This window comes from Scyliorhinus torazame, chromosome 13 (assembly GCF_047496885.1).
Source record: "Scyliorhinus torazame isolate Kashiwa2021f chromosome 13, sScyTor2.1, whole genome shotgun sequence".
Taxonomy (NCBI): Eukaryota; Metazoa; Chordata; class Chondrichthyes; order Carcharhiniformes; family Scyliorhinidae; genus Scyliorhinus; species Scyliorhinus torazame.
The window spans coordinates 105,500,892-105,522,255 of NC_092719.1; the positions used below are offsets into that span (position 1 = coordinate 105,500,892).

At 46.7% G+C, this 21,364-nt stretch overlaps 1 protein-coding gene across 6 annotated transcripts in view; it reads right to left on the bottom strand.

Moving 5' to 3' along the window:
* The window catches only part of LOC140388218 (aminoacylase-1-like), a 96,152-nt gene extending 76,735 nt beyond the window's left edge, over nucleotides 1–19,417 (bottom strand). Inside the window, exon 1 of one of the 6 annotated variants that reach the window (XM_072472018.1) lies at nucleotides 7,215–7,696. In XM_072472018.1, coding sequence (XP_072328119.1) covers nucleotides 7,215–7,625 — 411 coding nt within the window. In that variant the 5' untranslated portion in view covers nucleotides 7,626–7,696. Of the gene's footprint in view, nucleotides 1–6,048; nucleotides 6,068–6,313; nucleotides 6,579–7,214; nucleotides 7,697–19,248 lie in introns of those variants that run through there. The other 5 variants (XM_072472019.1, XM_072472017.1, XM_072472020.1 and 2 more) reach the window with 5 other exon arrangements.
* Nucleotides 19,418–21,364: the final 1,947 nt, after the last annotated feature.

Consider the following 21,364-nt stretch of genomic DNA (forward strand, 5'->3'; position numbering starts at 1 on the left):
AACCATGAGGTCCTACTTTTAAGGGAATTCTTATCTCTGGTTTAACCCATCATTTACTTTCATTGGCTTCTAATTCTCAGCTGAGACCTCCGTGTTTGTTCAAATGAATGTCTGTTACTTAGAGGATGATTTGTTAATCAAACATTGGACATTACTTAAGATTGACTGGTGCCTATCAAAACTAGCTTAGTGTCTGCGTGCCCAATATTATGAAAATTACTGGATATGTTTTCTCACACTTGGCTATGTTACACAGCTATGCAGAGACCTTAAGAATTGATTAGACAGAGAACAATACATTCTTAGTCCTGAATACACTGGAATACAATGGTTAATTTATTATATGAGACAATGACTGGTGTCCCACAGTCAAAACACTTTTAATATTTTTGCCTCTTAGCTATATGCATTCACCTAGCAGCTATATGAATAAAACTTTGATTACAACTAGACTCTATCAACATGTTAAACGGAATCATCCATAAAGTGATGGAATGCTATGAGGCAGAACCTACTCAGCAATAACCCACTCAGTGGCGCTCAGTCTGGGTTCCAACAGAGGAATTCAGCTCCTGATTCATTACAGCCTGGACAAAAGAGCTGTGCAGTGAGTGTGACTGCCCTTGACATTAAGGTCCGAGTACGGCATTAGGGAACCTATCAAAATTTGAGTCAATGGGAATCAGGGAGAAATCTCTCAGCAGACTGGGGTCCTGTCCAGCAGAGGGTGATTGTGGGTGTTGGAGATCGGGCACCTCAGTCCCGTGACATCACTGCAGGAGGGGCGGCATGTTGGCACAGTGGTTAACACTGCTGCGTCACAGCTCTAGGGATCAATTCCGGCCTCGGATGACTGTGTGTGGAGTTTGCACTTTCTCCCAGTGTGTGCGTGGGTTTCCTCCGAGTGCTCCAGGTACCTCGCACAGTCCAAAGATGTGCAGGTTAGGTGGATTGGCCATGCTAAATTGCCCCTTAGTGTCTAAAAGGTTCGGTGGGGTTATTGGTTTGCGGGGATAGGGTGGAGGCATGGGCTTAAGTAGGGCGCTCTTTCCAAGGGCTGGTGCAGACTCGATGGGCCAAATGGCCTCCTTCTGCACTATAAATTCTATGATTCTATGACACAGGCAGTGACACACAGGGACACATAGCAACACAGGAAAACAGGCAGTGACACACAGGGACACATAGCAACAAAGGCATATTTGGAATGACACACAGGAAAACATGGTGACACAGGGACTCAGATGGTAACATAAGAACTAGGAACAGGAGTAGGATATCTGGCCCCTCAAGCCTGCTCCGCCATTCAATGAGATCATGGCTGATCTTTGTGGACTCAGCTCCACTCTCTGGTACATACACCATACCCCCGAATCCCTTTATTCTTTAGAAAGGTATCTATCTTTTTCTTAAAAACGTTTAAAGAAGGAGCCTCAACTGCTTCACTGGGCAAGGAATTCCAGAGATTCACAACCCTTTGGGTGAAGAAGTTCCTCCTAAACTCGGTCCTAAATCTACTTCCCCTTATTTTGAGGCTATGCCTCCTAGTTCTGCTTTCCCCGACCAGTGGAAACAACCTGCCCACATCTATCCTATCTATTCCCTTCATAATTTTATATGTTTCTATAAGATCCCCCCGCATCCTTCTAAACTCCAATGAGTACAGTCCCAGTCTACTCAACCTCTCGTCATAATCTAATCCCCTCAATTTTGGGATCAACCTAGTGAATCTCCTCTGCACTCCCTCCAGTGCCAATATGTCCTTTCTCAGGTAAGGAGACCAAAACTGAACACAATACTCCAGATGCGGCCTCACCAACACCTTATACAATTGCAGCATAACCTCCCTAGTCTTGAACTCCATCCCTCTAGCAATGAAAGACAAAACTCGATTAGCCTTTTTAATCACTTGTTGCACCTGCACACCAACGTTTTGCGACTCGTGCACCAGCACACCCAGGTCCCTCTGCACAGCAGCATGTTTTAACATCTGACCGTTTAAATAATAATCCATTCTGCTGTTATTCCTCCCAAAATGGATAGCCTCACACTTGGCAACATTGAATTCAATCTGCCAGACCCTAGCCCATTCACCTAACCTATCCAAATCCTTCTGCAGACTTCCGGTATCCTCTGCACTTTTTGCTTTACCACTCATCTTAGTGTCGTCTGCAAACTTTGCCACATTGCACTTGGTCCCCAACTCCAAATCATCTATGTAAATTGTGAACAACTGCGGGCCCAACACTGATCCTTGAGGGACCCCACTAGTTACAGGTTGCCAACCAGAGAAACACCCATTTATCCCCACTCTTTGCTTTCTGTTAGTTAAACAATCCTCTACCCATGCTACCACTTTACCCTCAATGCCATGCATCTTTAGTTTATGCAGCAACCTTTTGTGTGGCACCTTGTCAAAAGCTTTCTGGAAATCCAGATATACCACATCCATTGGCTCCCCGTTATCTACTGCACTGGTAACATCCTCAAAAAATTCTACCAAATCAGTCAGACACGACCTACCCTTTGTGAACCCATGTTGCGTCTGCCCAATGGGACAATTTCCCTCCAGGTGCCCCGCTATTTCCTCCTTAATGATAGATTCCAGCATTTTCCCTACAACCGAAGTTAAGCTTACCAGCCTATAATTACCCGCTTTCTGCCGACCTCCTTTTTTAAACAGTGTCACGTTTTGTACTTTCCAATCCTCTGGGACCACCCCAGAGTCTAGTGAATTTTGATAAATTATCACTAGTGCGTTTACAATTTCCCTAGCCATCTCTTTTAACACTCTGGGATGCATCCCATCAGGGCCAGGAGACTTGTCTACCTTTAGCCCCATTAGCTTCTCCAATACTGCCTCCTTAGTGATTACAATCATCTCAAGGTCCTCACCTATCATATCTTTATTTCCATCAGTCACTGGCATGTTATTTGTGTCTTCCACTGTGAAGACTGACCCAAAAAACCTGTTCAGCTCCTCAGCCATTTCCCCGTCTCCTATTATTAAATCTCCCTTCTCATCTTCCAAAGGACCAATATTTACCTTAGCCACTCTTTTTTGTCTTATCATAGATCATAGAATTTACAGTGCAGAAGGAGGCCATTCGGCCCATCGAGTCTGCAACGGCTCTTGGAAAGAGCACCCTACCCAAAGTCAACACCTCCACCCTATCCCCATAACCCAGTAACCCCACCCAACACTAAGGGCAATTTTGACACCAAGGGCAATTTATCATGGCCAATCCACCTAACCTGCACATCTTTGGACTGTGGGAGGAAACCGGAGCACCCGGAGGAAACCCACGCACACACGGGGAGGACGTGCAGACTCCGCACAGACAGTGACCCAAGCCGGAATCAAACCTGGGACCCTGGAGCTGTGAAGCAATTGTGCGATCCACAATGCTACCGTGCTGCCCCTTTTATTATTTGGAGAAGCTTTTACTATCTGCTTTTATGTTCTGAGCAAGTTTACTTTCATAGTCTACCTTACTCTTCTTTATAGCTTTTTTAGTAGCTTTCTGTTGTCCCCTAAAGACTTCCCAGTCCTCTAGTCTCCCACTAATTTTTGCCACTTTGTATGTTTTTTCCTTCAATTTGATACTCTCCCTCACCTCCTTAGATATCCACGGTCGATTTTTCCCCTTTCTACCGTCTTTCTTTTTTGTCGGTATGAACCTTTTCTGAACACTGTGAAAGATCGCTCGGAAGGACATCCACTGTTCCTCAACTGTTTCACCATGAAGTCTTTGCTCCCAGTCTACCTTAGCTAGTTCTTCTCTCATCCCATTGTAATCGCCTTTGTTTAAGCACAAAACACTTGTGTTTGATTTTACCTTGTCATCCTCCAACTGTATTTTAAATTCCACCATATTGTGGTCGCTCCTTCCAAGACGATCCGAACTATGAGATCATTAATCAATCCTGCCTCATTACACAGGACCAGATCTAGGACCGCTTGTTCCCTTGTAGGTTCCATTACATACTGTTCCAGGAAATTATCCCGGGCACATTCTATAAACTCCTCCTCAAGGCTGCCTTTACCAACCTGGTTAAACCAATCGACATGCAGATTAAAATCTCCCATGATAACCGCTGTACCATTTCTACATGCATCCGTTATTTCTTTGCTTATTGCCTGCCCTACCATCCTGTTACTATTTGGTGGCCTATAGACTACTCCTATCAGTGACCTTTTCGCCTTACTATTCCTGATTTCCACCCAAATTCATTCAACCTTGTCCTCCATAGCACCAATATCATCCCTTACTATTGCCCGGATGCCATCCTTAAACAACAAAGCTACACCACCGCCCTTACCGTCCATTCTATCCTTTCGTATAGTCTGATACCCTTGGATATTTAACTCCCAGTCGTGACCATCTTTTAACCATGTTTCAGTAATGGCCACTAAATCATAGTCATTCACGATGATTTGCGCCATCAACTCATTCACCTTATTCCGTATACTACGAGCATTCAGGTAAAGTACACTTGTGCTGTTATTTATGTCCTTGTTATGAATCCTAACACCTTGATCAGTAACTTTTCACAAATTATTTTTCCTCTTACCCTTTCTCTTAATTTTCCTTGTCTTTGAACCCATATCTCTACATAATAACCTGTCACGTAACCTGCTGCCTTGCTCTCCATTAACCATTATACTGTCCATAGCTTTACCCTTCCCTTCCCCCCAACTTGCTAGTTTAAAGTCCTTGTGACCAACCTATTTATCCTATTCGCTAGAACACTGGTCCAAGAATGGTTCAGGTGAAGACCGTCCCAACGGTACAGGTCCCTCCTGCCCCAGTACTGATGCCAATGCCCCATGAAATTGGAATCCCTCTTTCCCGCACCACTCCTTTAGCCACGTGTTAACTTCCCTAATTTTCTCAACCCTATGCCAATTGGCACGTGGCTTGGGTAGTAATCCAGAGATTATAACCCTGGAGGACCTGTTTGTTAATTTAGTCCCTAGTGTTTGATAATCCCAAAACAGGTCCTCTTTCCTAGTCTTACCTATGTTGTTAGTCCCAACGTGGACCACAACAACTGGATCCTCCCCCTCCCTCTCCAAAATCCTTTCAAGCCGATCAGAGAGGTCCCTCACCCTGGCACCGGGCAGGCAACATACCATGCGGGACTCACGATCTGGCTTACAAAGGATGCCATCAATCCCCCTAATTATAGAATCCCCTACAACTACCACTTGTCTTTTTGCTCCCCCCTCTTGAATGGCTTCCTGTACCATGATGCAGTGGTCAGTCAACGCATCCTCCCTACAGCCCTCTTCCTCATCCACACAGGGAGCAAGTACCTCATACCTGTTGGACAAGGTCAAGGGCTGAGGCTCCTCAACTCCTAAACTCAGGATCCCCCTACCTGCCTCCCTTGCAGTTACACCACTCTGTCCCTGATCACTGACCGAATTAACAGTACTTATTCTACCGGGTGTGACTGCCTCCTGAAACAAAGCGTCCAGGTAATTTTCCCCCTCCCCGATGTGCCACAGTGTGTGCAGCTCGGTCTCCAGCTCATCAATTCTGAGCCGAAGTTCCTCGAGCAGCCAACACTTGCTGCAGATGTGGTCACTGACGGTCTCAATGGGATCCACCAGTTCCATCATCATACAGCAACAGCACATCACCTGTCCAGCCATATTCAACTAGTTAATTCATTTAAATAATTTTTTTTTTTTAAATGTTATAGAACCTCAAGGATAAACCCGAACACCAACAAAAACACTGCCCTCTCTCGCCACTCACCCAAACTCAGATGCACTCTGTTCCAATCAGCACTCACCTAAACTCAGATGCACTCTGTTCCAATCAGCACTCACCTAAACTCAGATGCACTCTGTTCCAATCAGCACTCACCTAACCTCAGATGCACTCTGTTCCAATCAGCACTCCGTGTCTAAAGGCACTCCTGCCACACCTTTTGTACCCTGCCTGATTTCCAATGAGCCAATAGGCCCGCTCCAGGAAGTGAAGTCTCCAACTGCCACTCGACCTGTAAACTAAGCTCTTTTAAATATGCACTCACCTCTCCCAGCAACCCTGCAGCCTGTGGCCTGCTGCAGGAAATGAAGTCTCTTTTAAATATGCACTCACCTCTCCCAGCAACCCTGCAGCCTGTGGCCTGCTCCAGGAACTGAAGTCTCTTTTAAATATGCACTCACCTCTCCCAGCAACCCTGCAGCCTGTGGCCTGCTCCAGGAAATGAAGTCTCTTTTAAATATGCACTCGCCTCTCCCAGCAACCCTGCATCCTGCTCCAGGAACTGAAGTCTCTTTTAAATATGCACTCACCTCTCCCAGCAACCCTGCAGCCTGTGTCCTGCTCCAGGAACTGAAGTAACACATGAACATATGGCAACAGACAAGACACAGCAACACACAGAACACTCCACTCACACATAGGATCACAGTGACACACAGGTACACAAAGACACAGGAATATAGGTAATGACGTACACGAACATGGATAACTCTCCATTTATTTTTCTCACTCCCTCTTTTTCTCTCCCTCTATTTAGCTCTCCCTTTGTATTTATCTCTCCCTAATTTCCTCTCTTTATTTCGTTGCCTAATTCTCTCTATTTCCCACCCTTTTTCTCTCTATTTCTCTCCCTCTATTTCCTATTTTCACTCCCCATCTATTTCACTCTCATACTCTATTTACTATTTCTCTCTCTAAATCTCTCACTCAATTTCCTATTTTATCTCTCTACTTCTCTCACAACTTCCCTCTCACTACTCTATATATTTCTCTGTCCCACACTCTATTTCTCAATCTTTATTTCTCTCACACGCACAATCTTTCTCTATATGTCTCTGTGCCACTCTATTTCTCAATCTTTATTTCTCTCCCACACTTTATCTCTCTCGTACTTTCTCTATCTCTCACACTTTTACTCCCCTCCCACACACTATTTCTCTTTCATACCCTCTCTCTACTTCTCGCTCTCACTCCCACACTCGATTTCTCTGTCTCTCTATTTCTCGATCTTTATTTCTCTCTTACACACTCCATTTCTCTCACCCACTCTCTCCCACACTATTTCTCTCTCTATTTTATTCTCTCCATCACTCCCTTTCTCACACACACACTCTCTCCATTAGGCCTCGCTGTTGCTCTGATCCCGAATCCGAGGCGGGGAGGAGCCGAAGACCGGCCCGGAATTAACCCGCCTGCAACCTCCACAGTCACCTTGTCCGGGATCTCGGGCCGCTCTCCCCTGGCCGGTCTCTCCGCGGGCTCCGGGTCGCTGTCTCGGGCTCTCCGCGGGCTCCGGGTCGCTGTCTCGGGCTCTCCGCGGGCTCCGGGTCGCTGTCTCGGGCTCTCCGCTCCGGGTCGCTGTCTCGGGCTCTCCGCGGGCTCCGGGTCGCTGTCTCGGGCTCTCCGCGGGCTCCGGGCCGGCTCTCTTGCTGACTGCTCGGAGGTGACTGCCGGCCAAGGGGCAAGTTTAACTGAGGAGCAATGATCAGAGCGGCTGTTTGGATCTGAAGCAGCAAACTCATGCCAAACTCCACAATAATCTCCCTGCCACTGGCCAGAGTGCAGAGAAACTAAACCAGGCGCGACTGAGTTCACCCTCGCTGACTTCAAAAATCTATCCATCTTTGCATTAAAAACATTCTGTGGAGATGTCGGCGTTGGACTGGGGTGCGCACAGTAAGAAGTCTTACAACACCAGGTTAAAGTCCAACAGGTTTGTTTTGATGTCACTAGCTTTCGGAGGCTACTCATTCTTAAAAACAGCTGCTTTATTGGGCAGAAATTTCCATAGATTCACAACCCTTTGGGTGAAGAGGTTCCTCCTCAAAACGGTCCTAAATATGCTCCCTCGTTTTTTGAGGCTATGCCCCCTAGTTCCAGGTTCATCAGCCAGTGGAAACAACCTTCCTGCTTCTATCTTAACTATCCCTTCATAATTTTATATGTTCCTATTTATTCTTCTAAATTCCAATAAGTATAGTCCCAGTCTACTCAGTCTCTCCTTATAAACCAATCTCTCAACTCTGGAGCACACACACTGACATGAGTTCACACTCACAGGTTGAGTTTTTTTGGAAAATATTTTATTGAAGCATTTGTACTTTTCACAGTTTAACACATTAACATCCCTTAAACAACCACACAGGCTGACACACGTAAAGAAAGAAAAAAAAACCTACAGAACAACACCCCCTACTCCCCCTGCTCTATTCCCTAGCTGCCGCAAACTATATTCTCTGTCCCGTTGTAACATTGCCATGCCTCCTGTTTCCCCCCACCCCCGCCCCCCTTACTGCTGACGTTCAATTTTCCTTGAAGTAGTCTATGAACAGCTGCCATCTCAGGGCGAACCCTTGAATTGATCCTCTCAAAGCAAATTTAATTTTCTCCAGACTGAGAAACCCTGCCATATCGCTGACCCACACTCCTGACTTCGGGGGCTCCGGGTCCCTCCATCCCAGCAAAATCCATCTCCGGAACACCAGGGAGGAGAAGGCCAGAGCATCGGCCTCCCTCCCCCTCCCTTGGCCCCCTTCCGATACCCCATATATTGCCAATTCTGGACTCTGAGTTACCCTTCCTTCCAGAACCTCTGACATAACGTCTGTAAATCCCTGCCAGAATTCCCTCAATTTCGGACAAGCCCAAAACATATGTACATGGTTTGCCGGCTACCCCCACGCTGCCCACATCTGTCCTCCACCTCCTCAAAGAACCTGCTCATCTGGGCTACCGTCATGTGGGCCCTGTGGATCACCTTGAACTGGATCAAGCTAAGTCTGGCACACGACGAGGATGAATTGACTCTCTTCAGGGCTTTTTCCCACAGCTCGAATTCTATCTCTCCACCCAGCTCCTCTTCCCACTTCCTCGTCACCTCCCTGTAGGGATCCCTTCCCACTCCATCAACTCCTTGTATATCTCCGAGACCCTCCCCTCTCCAACCTCTGTTTTTGACATCACTTTATCTTTAACCCCCTCAGGGGGAGGTGAGGGAAGCCAGGAACCTGCCTCCAGACAAAATCCCGTACTGGAGGTACCGAAACCCGTTCCCGCCCGGCAACTCAAACTCCTCCTCTAATGCCTCCAAGGTCGGGAAACCCTCCTGAATGAATAGGTCCCCAAATCTCTCAATCCCTGCCCGCCGCCATCCCTTATATCCCCATCCAGCCCCCCCCCCCCCCCCCCCGGGGCAAACCAGTGATTGTTACAAATCGATGACCACACTGACACCCCCTCCAATCTCATGTGTTGCCTCCATTGCCTCCACACCCTAAGGGCTGCCCCTTATCATGGCCAATCCACCTAACCTGCACATCTTTGGACTGTGGGAGGAAACCGGAGCACCCAGAGGAAACCCACGCAGACACGGGGAGGATGTGCAGACTCCGCACAGACAGTGACCCAAGCCGGAATCGAACCTGGGACCCTGGAGCTGTGAAGCCCCTCCGCTGGCATCATTATAACATTAAGAAGCCGTCTAATATTGGACGTCAGGTGCCTGCCCTTCACAAATCCCGTCTGTTCTTCCACGATTACCTCTGGGACGCAATCCTCTATTCGAGTGGTCAAGATCTTTGCCAACAATTTAGCATCAACGTTCAGCATTGAAATTGGCCTGCATTATCCACAGTTCTCCGGGTCCTTATCTCGCTTCAGGATGAGAGAAATTGATGCCTGTGATAGCGTTGGGGGAGTACTCCCAGCTCCCAAGACTCATTAAAAGCCTGAACCAGGAGCGGCCCAAGTAACCCAGAGAATGTTTTCTAAAATTCCACTGGGAATCCGTCAGGTCCTGGGGCGTTACCCGATTGCATCACCCCCAGTCCATCTATCACCTCCCTGTAGAAGCCAGGTGTTTCGAATACAACTAGTATAGGTAAAAGATAGCTGTTTAAGCATAAATATTAAGCCCCAGTTTTAAATACCCATTTATACAGCATAATTCACTTTTACTGAGGTCCGTTGTTCTGGCAAATGCATATTTTCAAAGTCAGTGTGACATTAAAACAGCACAGTTGCAAGACAATTTGACACTGCTTGTGCTAATTGTCAAGGACAAGGACTGAATACCATAGCAACATGAAGGCTCCATTGTTCACAATGCAGATAACAGCTAAGTCAGAAAAGCTAATGTTGCACATTGAAGATGGACGGCTTGCCATCAAATCAAATGTGTTTGAGTCTAACCCAAACCAATTAGGATTATATTGGGGTGTGATTAGATGATTTAAGACAGATATGAAAGTGTATAACTGAAAAGTTTCCGCCCGCCATTTTGGTGTTGTCTGTCCTTAATTACTGTCTTTAATTCTCAGAGTCTTTCTGTAGTGTCTTTGTGTTGTGTTGTCTTTCTGTTAGTTTAGTCAGTTTTGTCCTTAATAGTCTTTCTGTTAGTTTAGGTTTTTGTCTTTTGGGGGTTCTGTCTTTGATTCTGTCAGTCTGTTAGTTTGTGTCAGTGATGTAGTGTACTTTTGACTTTGAGTTTTTGAGTTTAGCTGAAGATTAGCTATCTCTCTCTCTTCATGTTTCATTGCCAGACTTTGACCTTTTATAAGTTACTTTCGAGCTGTCTGCCTAAGCAAAAAAGATAATGTCTGTAATTCTCTGAAAGCTTCGAATTGCCTTTTAAATGACTTTCAAATTGTAATCAAGCAACTACAAATAAAACAATTATTTTTTGGCACCTGAGAAGTATTAACTGAAGTTTCTGCTGAGTCCCAGTATTCGCAAAGTGCTACTGGTAACCAACTATCAGAAATTATATAAATTCCTTCAACTTTACACAGTCGAATAATACTAGGAATCCAACAACTTGGCATAGTCCAGAAATATTACAAATCTTACAACTTGTCGTATTGCGCCAGGACTTTGATTCATCAACTAAGCTTCCCCCAAACTTGGCGTAGTTCAGCAGGTTAAGATCCCTTCAAATTAAAGATTCTCAAAAATTGGCGAGCCAGCCAGGAGTTAAGATTCTTTCAATTAAGAATTCCTACACTCCCTGAGCCAAATTGCCCCCCCCCCACCCCACCCCCCAGGCCTTCCACCAGCACCTCATCTACCTTCGGGAACTCTAGCCTCTTTAGGAATTGATTCACACCCTCCTCCCCGGCTGGGGGTTCCGACTCATATAACCGACTATAAAATTCACGGAGACGTCATTAATCGCCCCTGGGTCTATCACAACCTTCCCTCTCATATCCTTTATTTTCCTTATTTCTCCCACCGCCTCCTGCTTCCTCAGCTGATGTGCCATCCACTGCTTCCTGAAGTCTAGGTCTGAGGCGTTCAAGTCAGGCGACCCTGACCTCTACAAGAAAGCGAGATATGATCCAAAGAAATCCATCAAAGATGCCAAAAGACAGTACAGGACCAAGATCGGGCCCCAGGCTAGTCACACGGATCCCCGCCGTCTATGGCAAGGTCTGCAAGACATAACAAGCTAGAAGATGAAGGCATGTAAAATCGTCGACTCCAACGCACACCTCCCTGATGAGCTCAACAAAATCTATGCCCGCTTTGAGCAAGAGGTCAGCGAGAGCGTGCCCTCCACCCCAGAAGCCACGGATGAACTTGTATCTGAGATCACCACTGCAGACGGTGATTACACACCCTTCTCGAAGGCCAACCCATGGAAAGTCACTGGCCCGGATGGGGTACCCGGACGAGCACTCAGGTCTTGCGCGGATCAGCTGGCGGGGGTATTCGCAGACATCTTCAACCTCTCTTCACAACAATCTCAGGTCCCTATCTGCATCAAGAAGACGACCATCATCCCTGTACCAAAAGAAAGTCAAGCAGCGTGCCTTAATGACTATCATCCAGTGGCTCTGACATCCATCATCATGAAGTGCTTCGAAAGGTTAGTCATGGCATGAATCAACTCCAGCCTCCCGGATTGCCTTGATCCACTACAGTTCGCCTACCACTGCAACAGGTCCACAGCAGACGCCATCTCCATGGCCCTGCACTCTACCCTGGAACACCTAGATAACAAAGACATCTATGTCAGACTCCTATTTAATCGACTACAGCTCAGCCTTCAACACCATGATTCCTACGAAACTCATCTCCAAACTCCGTGGCCTTGGTTTCGGCTCCTCCCTCTGCAACTGGATCCTGAACTTTCTAACCCACAGGCCACAATCAGTAAAGATAGGCAACAACACCTCCTCCACGATCATCCTCAACACCAGTGCCCCACAAAGCTGTGTCCTCAGCCCCCTACTATACTCTTTGACTGTGTGGCCAAATTCCCCTCCAACTCGATTTTCAAATTTGCTGATGACACCACCGTAGTGGGTCGGATTTCAAACAATGACGAGACAGAGTACAGGAATGAGATGGAGAATCTCGTGAACTGGTGCGACGACAATAATCTCTCCCTCAATGTCAACAAAACGAAGGACATTGTCATCGACTTCAGGAAGCTTAGTGGAGAACATGCCCCTGTTTACATCGATGGGAATGAAGTAGAAAGGGTCGAGAGCTTCAAGGTTTTAGGTGTCCAGATCACCAACAGCCTGTCCTGGTCCCCCCATGCCGACACTATAGTTAAGAAAGCCCACCAATGACTCTACTTTCTCAGAAGACTAAGGAAATATGGCGCGTCAGCTACGACCCTCACCAACTTCTACAGATGCACCATAGAAAGCATTCCTTCTGGTTGTATCACTGTTTGGTATGGAGCCTGCTCTGCCCAAGACACAGGAAACTACAAAAGGTTGTGAATGTAGCCCAGCCCTTCACGCAAACCAGCCTCCCATCCATTGACTCTACCTATAATTCCCGCTGCCTCAGAAAGGCAGCCAGCATAATTAAGGACCCCACGCACCCCGGACATACTCTCTTCCACCTTCTTCTGTCAGGAAAAAGATACCAAAGTTTGAGGTCACTTACCAACCGACTCAAGAACAGCTTCTTCCCTGCTGCCACCAGACGTTTGAATGGACCTACCTCGTATTAAGTCGATCTTTTCTCTACACCTTGCTATAACTGTAACATTATATTCTGCAGTCTCTCCTTCCTTCCCTATGTACGGTATGCATTGTTTGTCCAGCATGCAAGAACCAATACTTTTCACTGTATACTAATACATGTGACAATAATAAATCAAATCAAATCAAATCATCCTGCTAGCTTTCTCCCCATATTCCTATATTGCCCCTTTTGCCCTCGTCAGCTGTCCCTCCGCCTTACCTGTGGAAAGGATCCCAAATTCCATTTGGAGTCTCTGACGCTCCCTCAGGAGCTCCTCATTCGGAGACTCCGCATACCTCCTGTCCACCTGTAAGGTTTCTCCTACCAATCTCTCCAGCTCCGCCCGCTTGGTTTTCTCCCTATGGGCTCGATTCAAAATAAATTCCTCTCTGATAACTGCCTTCAATGTCTCCCAAACCACTCCCGCCGCAGTCTCCCCCGTATCATTGTTTTTTGTCTACCCCTGGATGGCCTCCCTCACTCGCTCACGATCTTATCGTCCGCTAGCAGCCCGGCATCTAATCTCCACTGTGGCCGCTGAGACTTTCCCGTGCTTGCCCGATTGCTGAGCACTCCGTGTCCTCCACCCCCGCTAACAGTGTTTTATCCAGTGCAAAGAAATCTATCCTGGAGTATACCTGTGCACATGGGAGTAAAATGAATATTCCTTGGCCTCCCAAATCTCCACGGATCCACCCCTCCCATGCGTTCCATGAACCCCCGCAACTCCTTCGTCATTGCTGATACTTTCCCTGACCTAGAACTTGACCAGTCCAGTCTCAGATCCAGGACCATGTTGAAGTCACCCCCCATAACCAGCCGGTGCGAGTCCAGGTCTGGGATCTTTCCCAGCACCTTCCTAACAAATGCGACATCATCCCAGTTTGGGGCGTATATATTTACCAGCACCACCGCCATTCCCTCCAGCTTCCCACTGACCATAATAAATCGACCCCCAGGTCTGCCTCTATCCACCCCACCTCAAATGCCACCCTCTTGTTAATCAAGATGGCCACCCCACTTATTTTAAAGACCAGTCCCGAATGAAACACCTGTCCGACCCATCCCTTCTTCAATCTGAATTGGTCTCCCAGCTTCAAGTGTGTCTCCTGTAGCATGGCCACATCCGCTTTTAACAGTCTCAGGAGTGCGAACACACGGGCTCATTTGACCGGCCCATTCATTCCACGAACATTCCACGTAACCAGTCTGGTTACGGGGGGTGGGGGGTGCAATCTTGTTGTGCAATGTTGGTCTGAGGAATCGGATGATCTCCTACAGGACTGCTTAGAGTCAGTGGACAGGTCAGTATTTAAAAACTCTGCGACCAGCCTGAACGAGTACACCACTACAGTAACTGACTTCATTAGTAAGTGTGTAGAAGACTGTGTGCCAAAGAAACAAATCCGCGAGTTTCCTAACCGGAAACCCTGGATGAACAGGGATATCCACTGCTTGCTGAAGTCTAGGTCTGAGGCATTCAAGTCACGCGACCCTGACCTCTCCAAGGAAGCCAGATATGATCTAAGGAGATCCATCAAAGGTGGCAAAAGACAGGCGCAACATCGAGGGCCGAAGGGACTGTACTGCGCTGTAGTGTTCTATCTATAGTACCGGACCAAGCTCAAGTCCCAGGCTAGCCACATGAAGCCCCGCCAACTATGACAAGTTCTGCAAGACAGAACGGGTTACAAGATAAAGGCATGCAAAATCTCCGGCTCCAATCCACCCCTCCCTGATGAGCTCAACGCATTCTATGCACGCTTTGAGCAAGAGGTCAGCGAAAGCAAGCCCTCCACCCCAGAAGCCTCGGATGAACTTGTATCTGAGATCACCATTGCAGATGTCAGAGCAGACTTCTCGAAGGTCAACCCACTGGCCCGGATGGGGTTCCCGGACAGGCACTCAGGTCTTGCGCGGATCAGCTGGCGGGGGTATTCGCAGACATCCTCAACCTCTCTTTACAACAATCTCAGGTCCCTATCTGCTTCAAGAAGATGACCATCATCCCTGCACCAAATAAAAGCCAAGCAGCGTGCCTTAATGACTATCGTCCAATGGCTCTGACATCCATCATCATGAAGTGCTTCGAAAGGTTAGTCATGGCACAAATCAACTCCAGCCTCCCGGATTGCCTTGATCCACTACAGTTCGCCTACCGCTGCAACAGGTCCACAGCAGACACCATCTCCATGGCCCTGCACTCTACCCTGGAACACCTTGATAACAAAGACATCTATGTCAGACTCCTATTTATCGACTACAGCTCAGCCTTCAACACCATTATTCCTACGAAACTCATCTCCAAACTCTGTGGCCTTGGCCTCGGCTCCTCCCTCTGCGACTGGATCCTGAACTTTCTAACCCACAGGCCACAATCAGTAAAGATAGGCAACAACACTTCCTCCACGATCATCCCCAACACCGGTGCCCCACAAGGCTGTGTCCTCAGCCCCCTACTATACTCTTTGTACACCTATAACTGTGTGGCCAAATTCACCTCCAACTCGATTTTTAAATTTGCTGATGACACCACCGCAGTGGGTCGGATTTCAAACAATGACGAGACAGAGTACAGGAATGAGATAGAGAATCTGGTGAACTGGTGCAACGACAATAATCTCTCCCTCAATGTCAACAAAACGAAGGAGATTGTCATCGACTTCAGGAAGAGTGTGGAGAACATACCTCTGTCTACATCAATGGGAACGAAATAGAAAGGGTCGAGAGCTTCAAGTTTTTTGGTGTACAGATCACCAACAACCTGGCCTGGTCCCCCCATGCCGACACTATAGTTGAGAAAGCCCACCACTAACTCTACTTTCTCAGAAGACTAAGGAAATTTGGCATGTCACCTACGACACTCTCCAACTTCTACAGATGTACCATAGAAAGCATTCTTTCTGGTTGTATCACAGCTTGGTATGGAGCCTGCTCTGCCCAAGACCGCAGGAAATTGCAAAAGTTCGTGAATGTAGCCCAGCCCATCACGCAAACCAGCCTCCCATCCATGGAGTCTGTCTACAATTCCCACTGCCTCGGAAAGGCAGCCAGCATAATTAAGGACCCCACGCACCCCGGACATACTCTCTTCCACCTTCTTCCGTCAGGAAAAAGATACCAAAGTTTGAGGTCACTTACCAACCGACTCAAGAACAGCTTCTTCCCTACTGCCATCGGACTTTTGAATGGACCTACCTCGTATTAAGTTGATCTTTTATTTACACCTTGCTATAACTGTAACATTATATTCTGCAGTCTCTCCTTCCTTCCCTATGTACGGCATGCATTGTTTGTACAGCATGCAAGAAACTATATACCAATACATGTGACAATAATAAATCAAATCAAATCCCCTGTCGATTAGCCATGACCTTTCCTAGGCCAGCCCTTAGCCCATGCCCCGCACCTCCCTTGGTCCGCCCCTCGGCAGCTACTGCCCCTCCCCCCCCCTACTCCATCTCTCCTCAGCTCTCCCGCCACTTTGCTGCCATGAACTAGCTATCCAGCTAGCCTAGCAGCTCGCTCCCCCGGCACCTAGCATTCTACAACCTGCCGGATCTCCTGCCCCCCCCTCTTAACATAAGTTCTCAACACAATGACATCAAACACAGAAAGCAATCCCCCAAGGCCCAGGCGCAGAGCCTCCCCCCCCCCCCCCCCCCCACCTCCCTTAACAGAATCCTATCTACCCCATCACCTTCAAACAGAACCAAAACAATAGAAGAGACATCAAACGGGGTAGGAAAAAAATTATGTATGCAGAAACTCAACCATCTTTTTTTCCAACAGAAGAGAAAAAACAAAGCAACTCAAAACCCTTCTCACTGCAATTCGGCACATACAACAACAAATCAAAATCCGCAACTTAAATTCCAGAATTGAAAGGCTGAGATTTTTCCAGACAGAGAAAGAAAGAACTGCACAAAACTCCCCCCCCCCCCCCTTTTCTTATAAAAAACTCAGTCCACCACACCTTAGGTTTTAAAGTCCTTCTGCATCCACCAAGTTATTGTCCTTCATAGAGACCTCCACCTCTTCCGGCGAGCCAAAAGTATAGCTCCCGGTTCTCGTAGGTCACTCAGAGATGGGCCAGGTAGAGCAGTCCAAATTTTATGTCTTTCGCATACAGGGCCGCCTTGACTTTATTAAAACTCGCCCTCCTCTTTGCATGCTCTGCTCCCTAATCCTGATACACCCGGATCTCGGACTCTTCCCAGGTGCACCGTTTTGTCTGCCTAGCCCACTTCATAATATGTTCCTTATCCAGGAACCGATGCAGCCGTACCACAATTGTCCTCGCGTGCTCACGCCCCTGGGGCTTACGCACAAGAGCCCTTTGGGCCCGGTCCACCTCCAACGGCTTGGGGAACGAAACTTCCCCCATCAGCTTCTCCAGCATCTTCCCCACATACGCACCAACATCTGATCCCTCCTTTCCCTCTGGCAGACCGACGATCCGGATATTCTGCCTGTGAGAACGATTTTCCAGGTCTTCCACCTTCTCCAACAGCTGCTTCTGCGCTCCTGTAGAATGTCAATGTTCATTGCCATCGCTGTGGACTCCTCCTCTCGTTCCGTCGCCTGCTCCTGCAGCTTTTGAATCTCCTGCCGCTGAGTCTTCACTTTCTCCTCCACCCAGTCGACCACCCCCTTGATCGAGGCCACTGCCTGGATCAGGTCCTCAGCACACTCCTTGCGATGCTGGGCGAACTTCCCATCCAAGTATTCGACCAACTGGTCCATCGTCCATTGGGCAGACGCGGCCGAACTTTGCCTCGTTGTCATTGAACCCGCTGTTTTCTGAGTTTTGTTTCTATCCATCTTTTGATTTCTTCTTTTCCGACTATTTTTTGGGCACGGTTCCATAAATTGGGGGTCGCCTCTTTCTCCTGTCACTTTTATCAACCATGTTGAGAAATTCCCGCAAAAATCCAGCTTAAAAGCTGTTAAAAGAGCACTAGAGGCGAGAGCTGCTAAATGTGTGACCATTCACTACATGGCCACCACCGGAAGTCCACTGGCTGAGTTCACACAATGTTCATACTCACTGAGTTCAGAGACTCTCACTGACTGAGTTCACACTCACTGAGTTCTTACTCACTGGCTGACACAGTTCACACTCATTGACTGAGTTCAGAGTTCACACTCACTGAGTTCACACACACTGACTGTTCACACATAGAGTTCACATTCACTGACTGAGTTCAGAGTTCACACTCACTGACTGAGTTCAGAGTTCACACTAACAGTTCAGAGTTCACACTCACCAACAGTTCAGAGTTCACACTCAGAGTTCATACGCACTTATAGTGTTCACACACATTGACTGAGTTCACACAGAGTTCACACTCAGTGACTGAGTTCACACTCACTGGGTTCACACACACTGACTGGAATCCATGCTGACTGACTGAGTCCACACAATTACTGACCTGAGTTCACACTCACTGATGTGAGTTCACACTCACTGACTGACTGAGGTCACACTCACTGACTGACTGAGGTCACACTCATTGACAGAGTTCACACTCATTGACAGGGTTCACACACACTGACTGAGTTCACACTCACTGACAGAGTTCACAATCACTGACTGAGTTCACACACTGAGTTCGCACTCATTGACAGTTCAAAGTCACTGACAGAGTTCACGCTCACAAACTGAGTTCAGAGGTCACACTCACTGACTGAGTTCAGAGTTCACACTCACTGACTGAGTTCACACAATGTTCACACTCACTGACTCAGTTCACACTCATTGAATGACAGAGTTCACGCTCACTGACTGAGTTCACACAACGTTCACACTCACCCACTGAGTTCACACACTGAGTTCGCATTCACTGACAGTTCACGGTCGCTAACTGAGTTCAGAGTTCACACTCACTGACTGAAATCACACACTGAGTTCACACACACTGACTGCATTCCCACACACTGACTGAGTACACACTCACTAGCTAAGTACGCACACTGAGTTTACACTCACTGACTGAGTTCAGAGTTCACACTCACTGGCTGAGTTCACACACACTGACTGCGTTCCCACACATTAACTGAATTCACAATCACTGACTGATTTCAAAGTTCACATTGTTGCTCTTTTATAACCACAGTATGTGTTTTAACCCGTATGGTGGACAAAATAATCACACAAGTATTTCACTTTAATCAGAGTTCATTTATTAAATGCAAGGTTATTTACTTAAGTAATCACGAGTTCATGCACACTAAGACTATAGCTATCACACTTAACAACCTTAGCTTAACTTCCAGATGACCGGCAGGTATAGGGTAGATATGGCCTTATCTGTTTCCTAACTTCTGGTGGCTGGAACTCAGGTAGGTTGTCTGTTCTTGATTGTCGTCCTTCGATGGATATCGCGGGCCCTTGAACTTGGCTGGTGTCGGTAGCTGTGCTGCAGTCGGATGTCAGGGGCAAGAGCCGGTCCAAAAGAGAAAGAAAAAGAACCTTTTAACCGGCTTGAGTTTTCCCCACCCCTTTTGTGGCTGGTTTCTGGGTCACTGTCAATCAATTGCTCAGGGCTCCACCCTCTGATTGGTCACATCCAATCAGGGGCTGCCACATAACCTTTGGGGTGGCACTCAGTGGCCAGTCCTGGGAGGGCTCCGAGCAAGGACTTGGTGCCACTTCGTCTGGGAGATGATGTAATGGATCTGATTGTCCCATTGTTGCTTTAATTGCCTTTTAATGGCCCATTTGCAGGTGTGAGTTTCTGCATAAAGTCTGGGCTGCAGCTTTAAATATACAATCTGCAGCTTGTCTGTGTCCCAAGCTTGACCACATTTCCCATCACTCTTTGCGGAACTGGTTTATTTTCCTTATCATTTATGTACATCATACAATTGAGGCCTGTTTAGCCTCCTCCTTCTGTCATTGCACCCCTGAGTGAGATTCGAAGCATCTCAAACGCCTCCTCTTTTGCTCACTCAGCGATCCAATCTGGTCGAAACCTTACCCTGATACATTCCTGATATTGCTACTGCATTTACTTTAATTACTCTATTTTGATTACGACCGGATTTTTATGAAGGTAAGTTCCAAACATGACATTTTAACTTTATCATCTGTCCTATCAATGCTGCTAACGGGGTCTTAATTCACTGACTTCCCACCAATCGGGTCATGTGTTTTAATTGTGATACAATTTCTTTTACTCCAGACACCCTGCTTCTCTAATTCAACTGTATGTTTACCCAGATTCTGAATAATCTTATCTTTACCTTTTACAGCTTCACTGATTATTCTCCCTGCAGTCTTAGTTGGTAGCTTCACCCAAACTTCCTCTGTATTATCAAATGTTTTAATACCTTAATTTTTTACCTGCATCTATTTTTACCAAATCTTTTCCTGCCATCAGATTCTCATTTCCTTATACTGCAAGTAATTTTCTTAATTTAACTGTTGGTCCAATATCTTTATTCTCCAAAGCTCCTTCTTCAATGTATTTAACATTCTAAACATCATTATTTTGTTTGCTAGTGACGTTCTTGTGGTTGTCAGGCACTAGGACCCTGCGGAGCTATGCAGTGTCAATTTCAACGCATTAGTATCAAAGTGATTTCCTGCACACAGCTGACTGCTGCCCAGTACAAACTCTGAATTTAGCTCTGAACATACTGATTTACCACCTCATAATACTGATCACATTTCTACCTGCCATTTATAACTTCCAATTGATGTGAAACTCGGTTTTGCAAAATACAACATTTTTTAAAAATACAAACACCAAAGGAAATTCACAACTCCTTATTAAACATACACACACTCATTCATCCACTGAGATCTTGGACCTCTATTCAGTAGGGTTTTAGTTACTCTTAACAAAAATTGAGACCCCCTCTGTGCTGATAAGTCTTACTTATGCAGGAGTTTTTTGCCTCTGTTAATTTCTTCCACTCTGTTTCATTGCTTCAACTCTCTTGACCATGTTTCAGAGCAAGAGGATTATTCTAATTGCCATTTTTTGGAATTCTAAATTCTGTTCCTGGTTGTCCCTTTCAGTTGCAATCTGAAATTAAGGATAAGTACCCTTTCTGGGCCCCATCCAAGGCTAACTAAGGCACTATCTTCCCGTTTTAGTTAAGGGTCGATTGGTTATTGGTCTCTAAAGATTCTAGGCGTCCCTATTCCTCTAGGCTGTCTCCTCACAATCTGATTTATTTTTTGGCCTCCTTTTACCAGTAATGGATGCATGATTTTTAGTGCTGTCACCAAGATGTCTTGCAGACTTTTTCTCAGGGTCAGCATCTTCTAGTCTGCTGATTTTCACACCCAACCTGAGTTTTAGTCCCCTCGATTCACAGAATATCCTTACAAAAGCCAATCACATATGACTTTCCAGACTAAACAC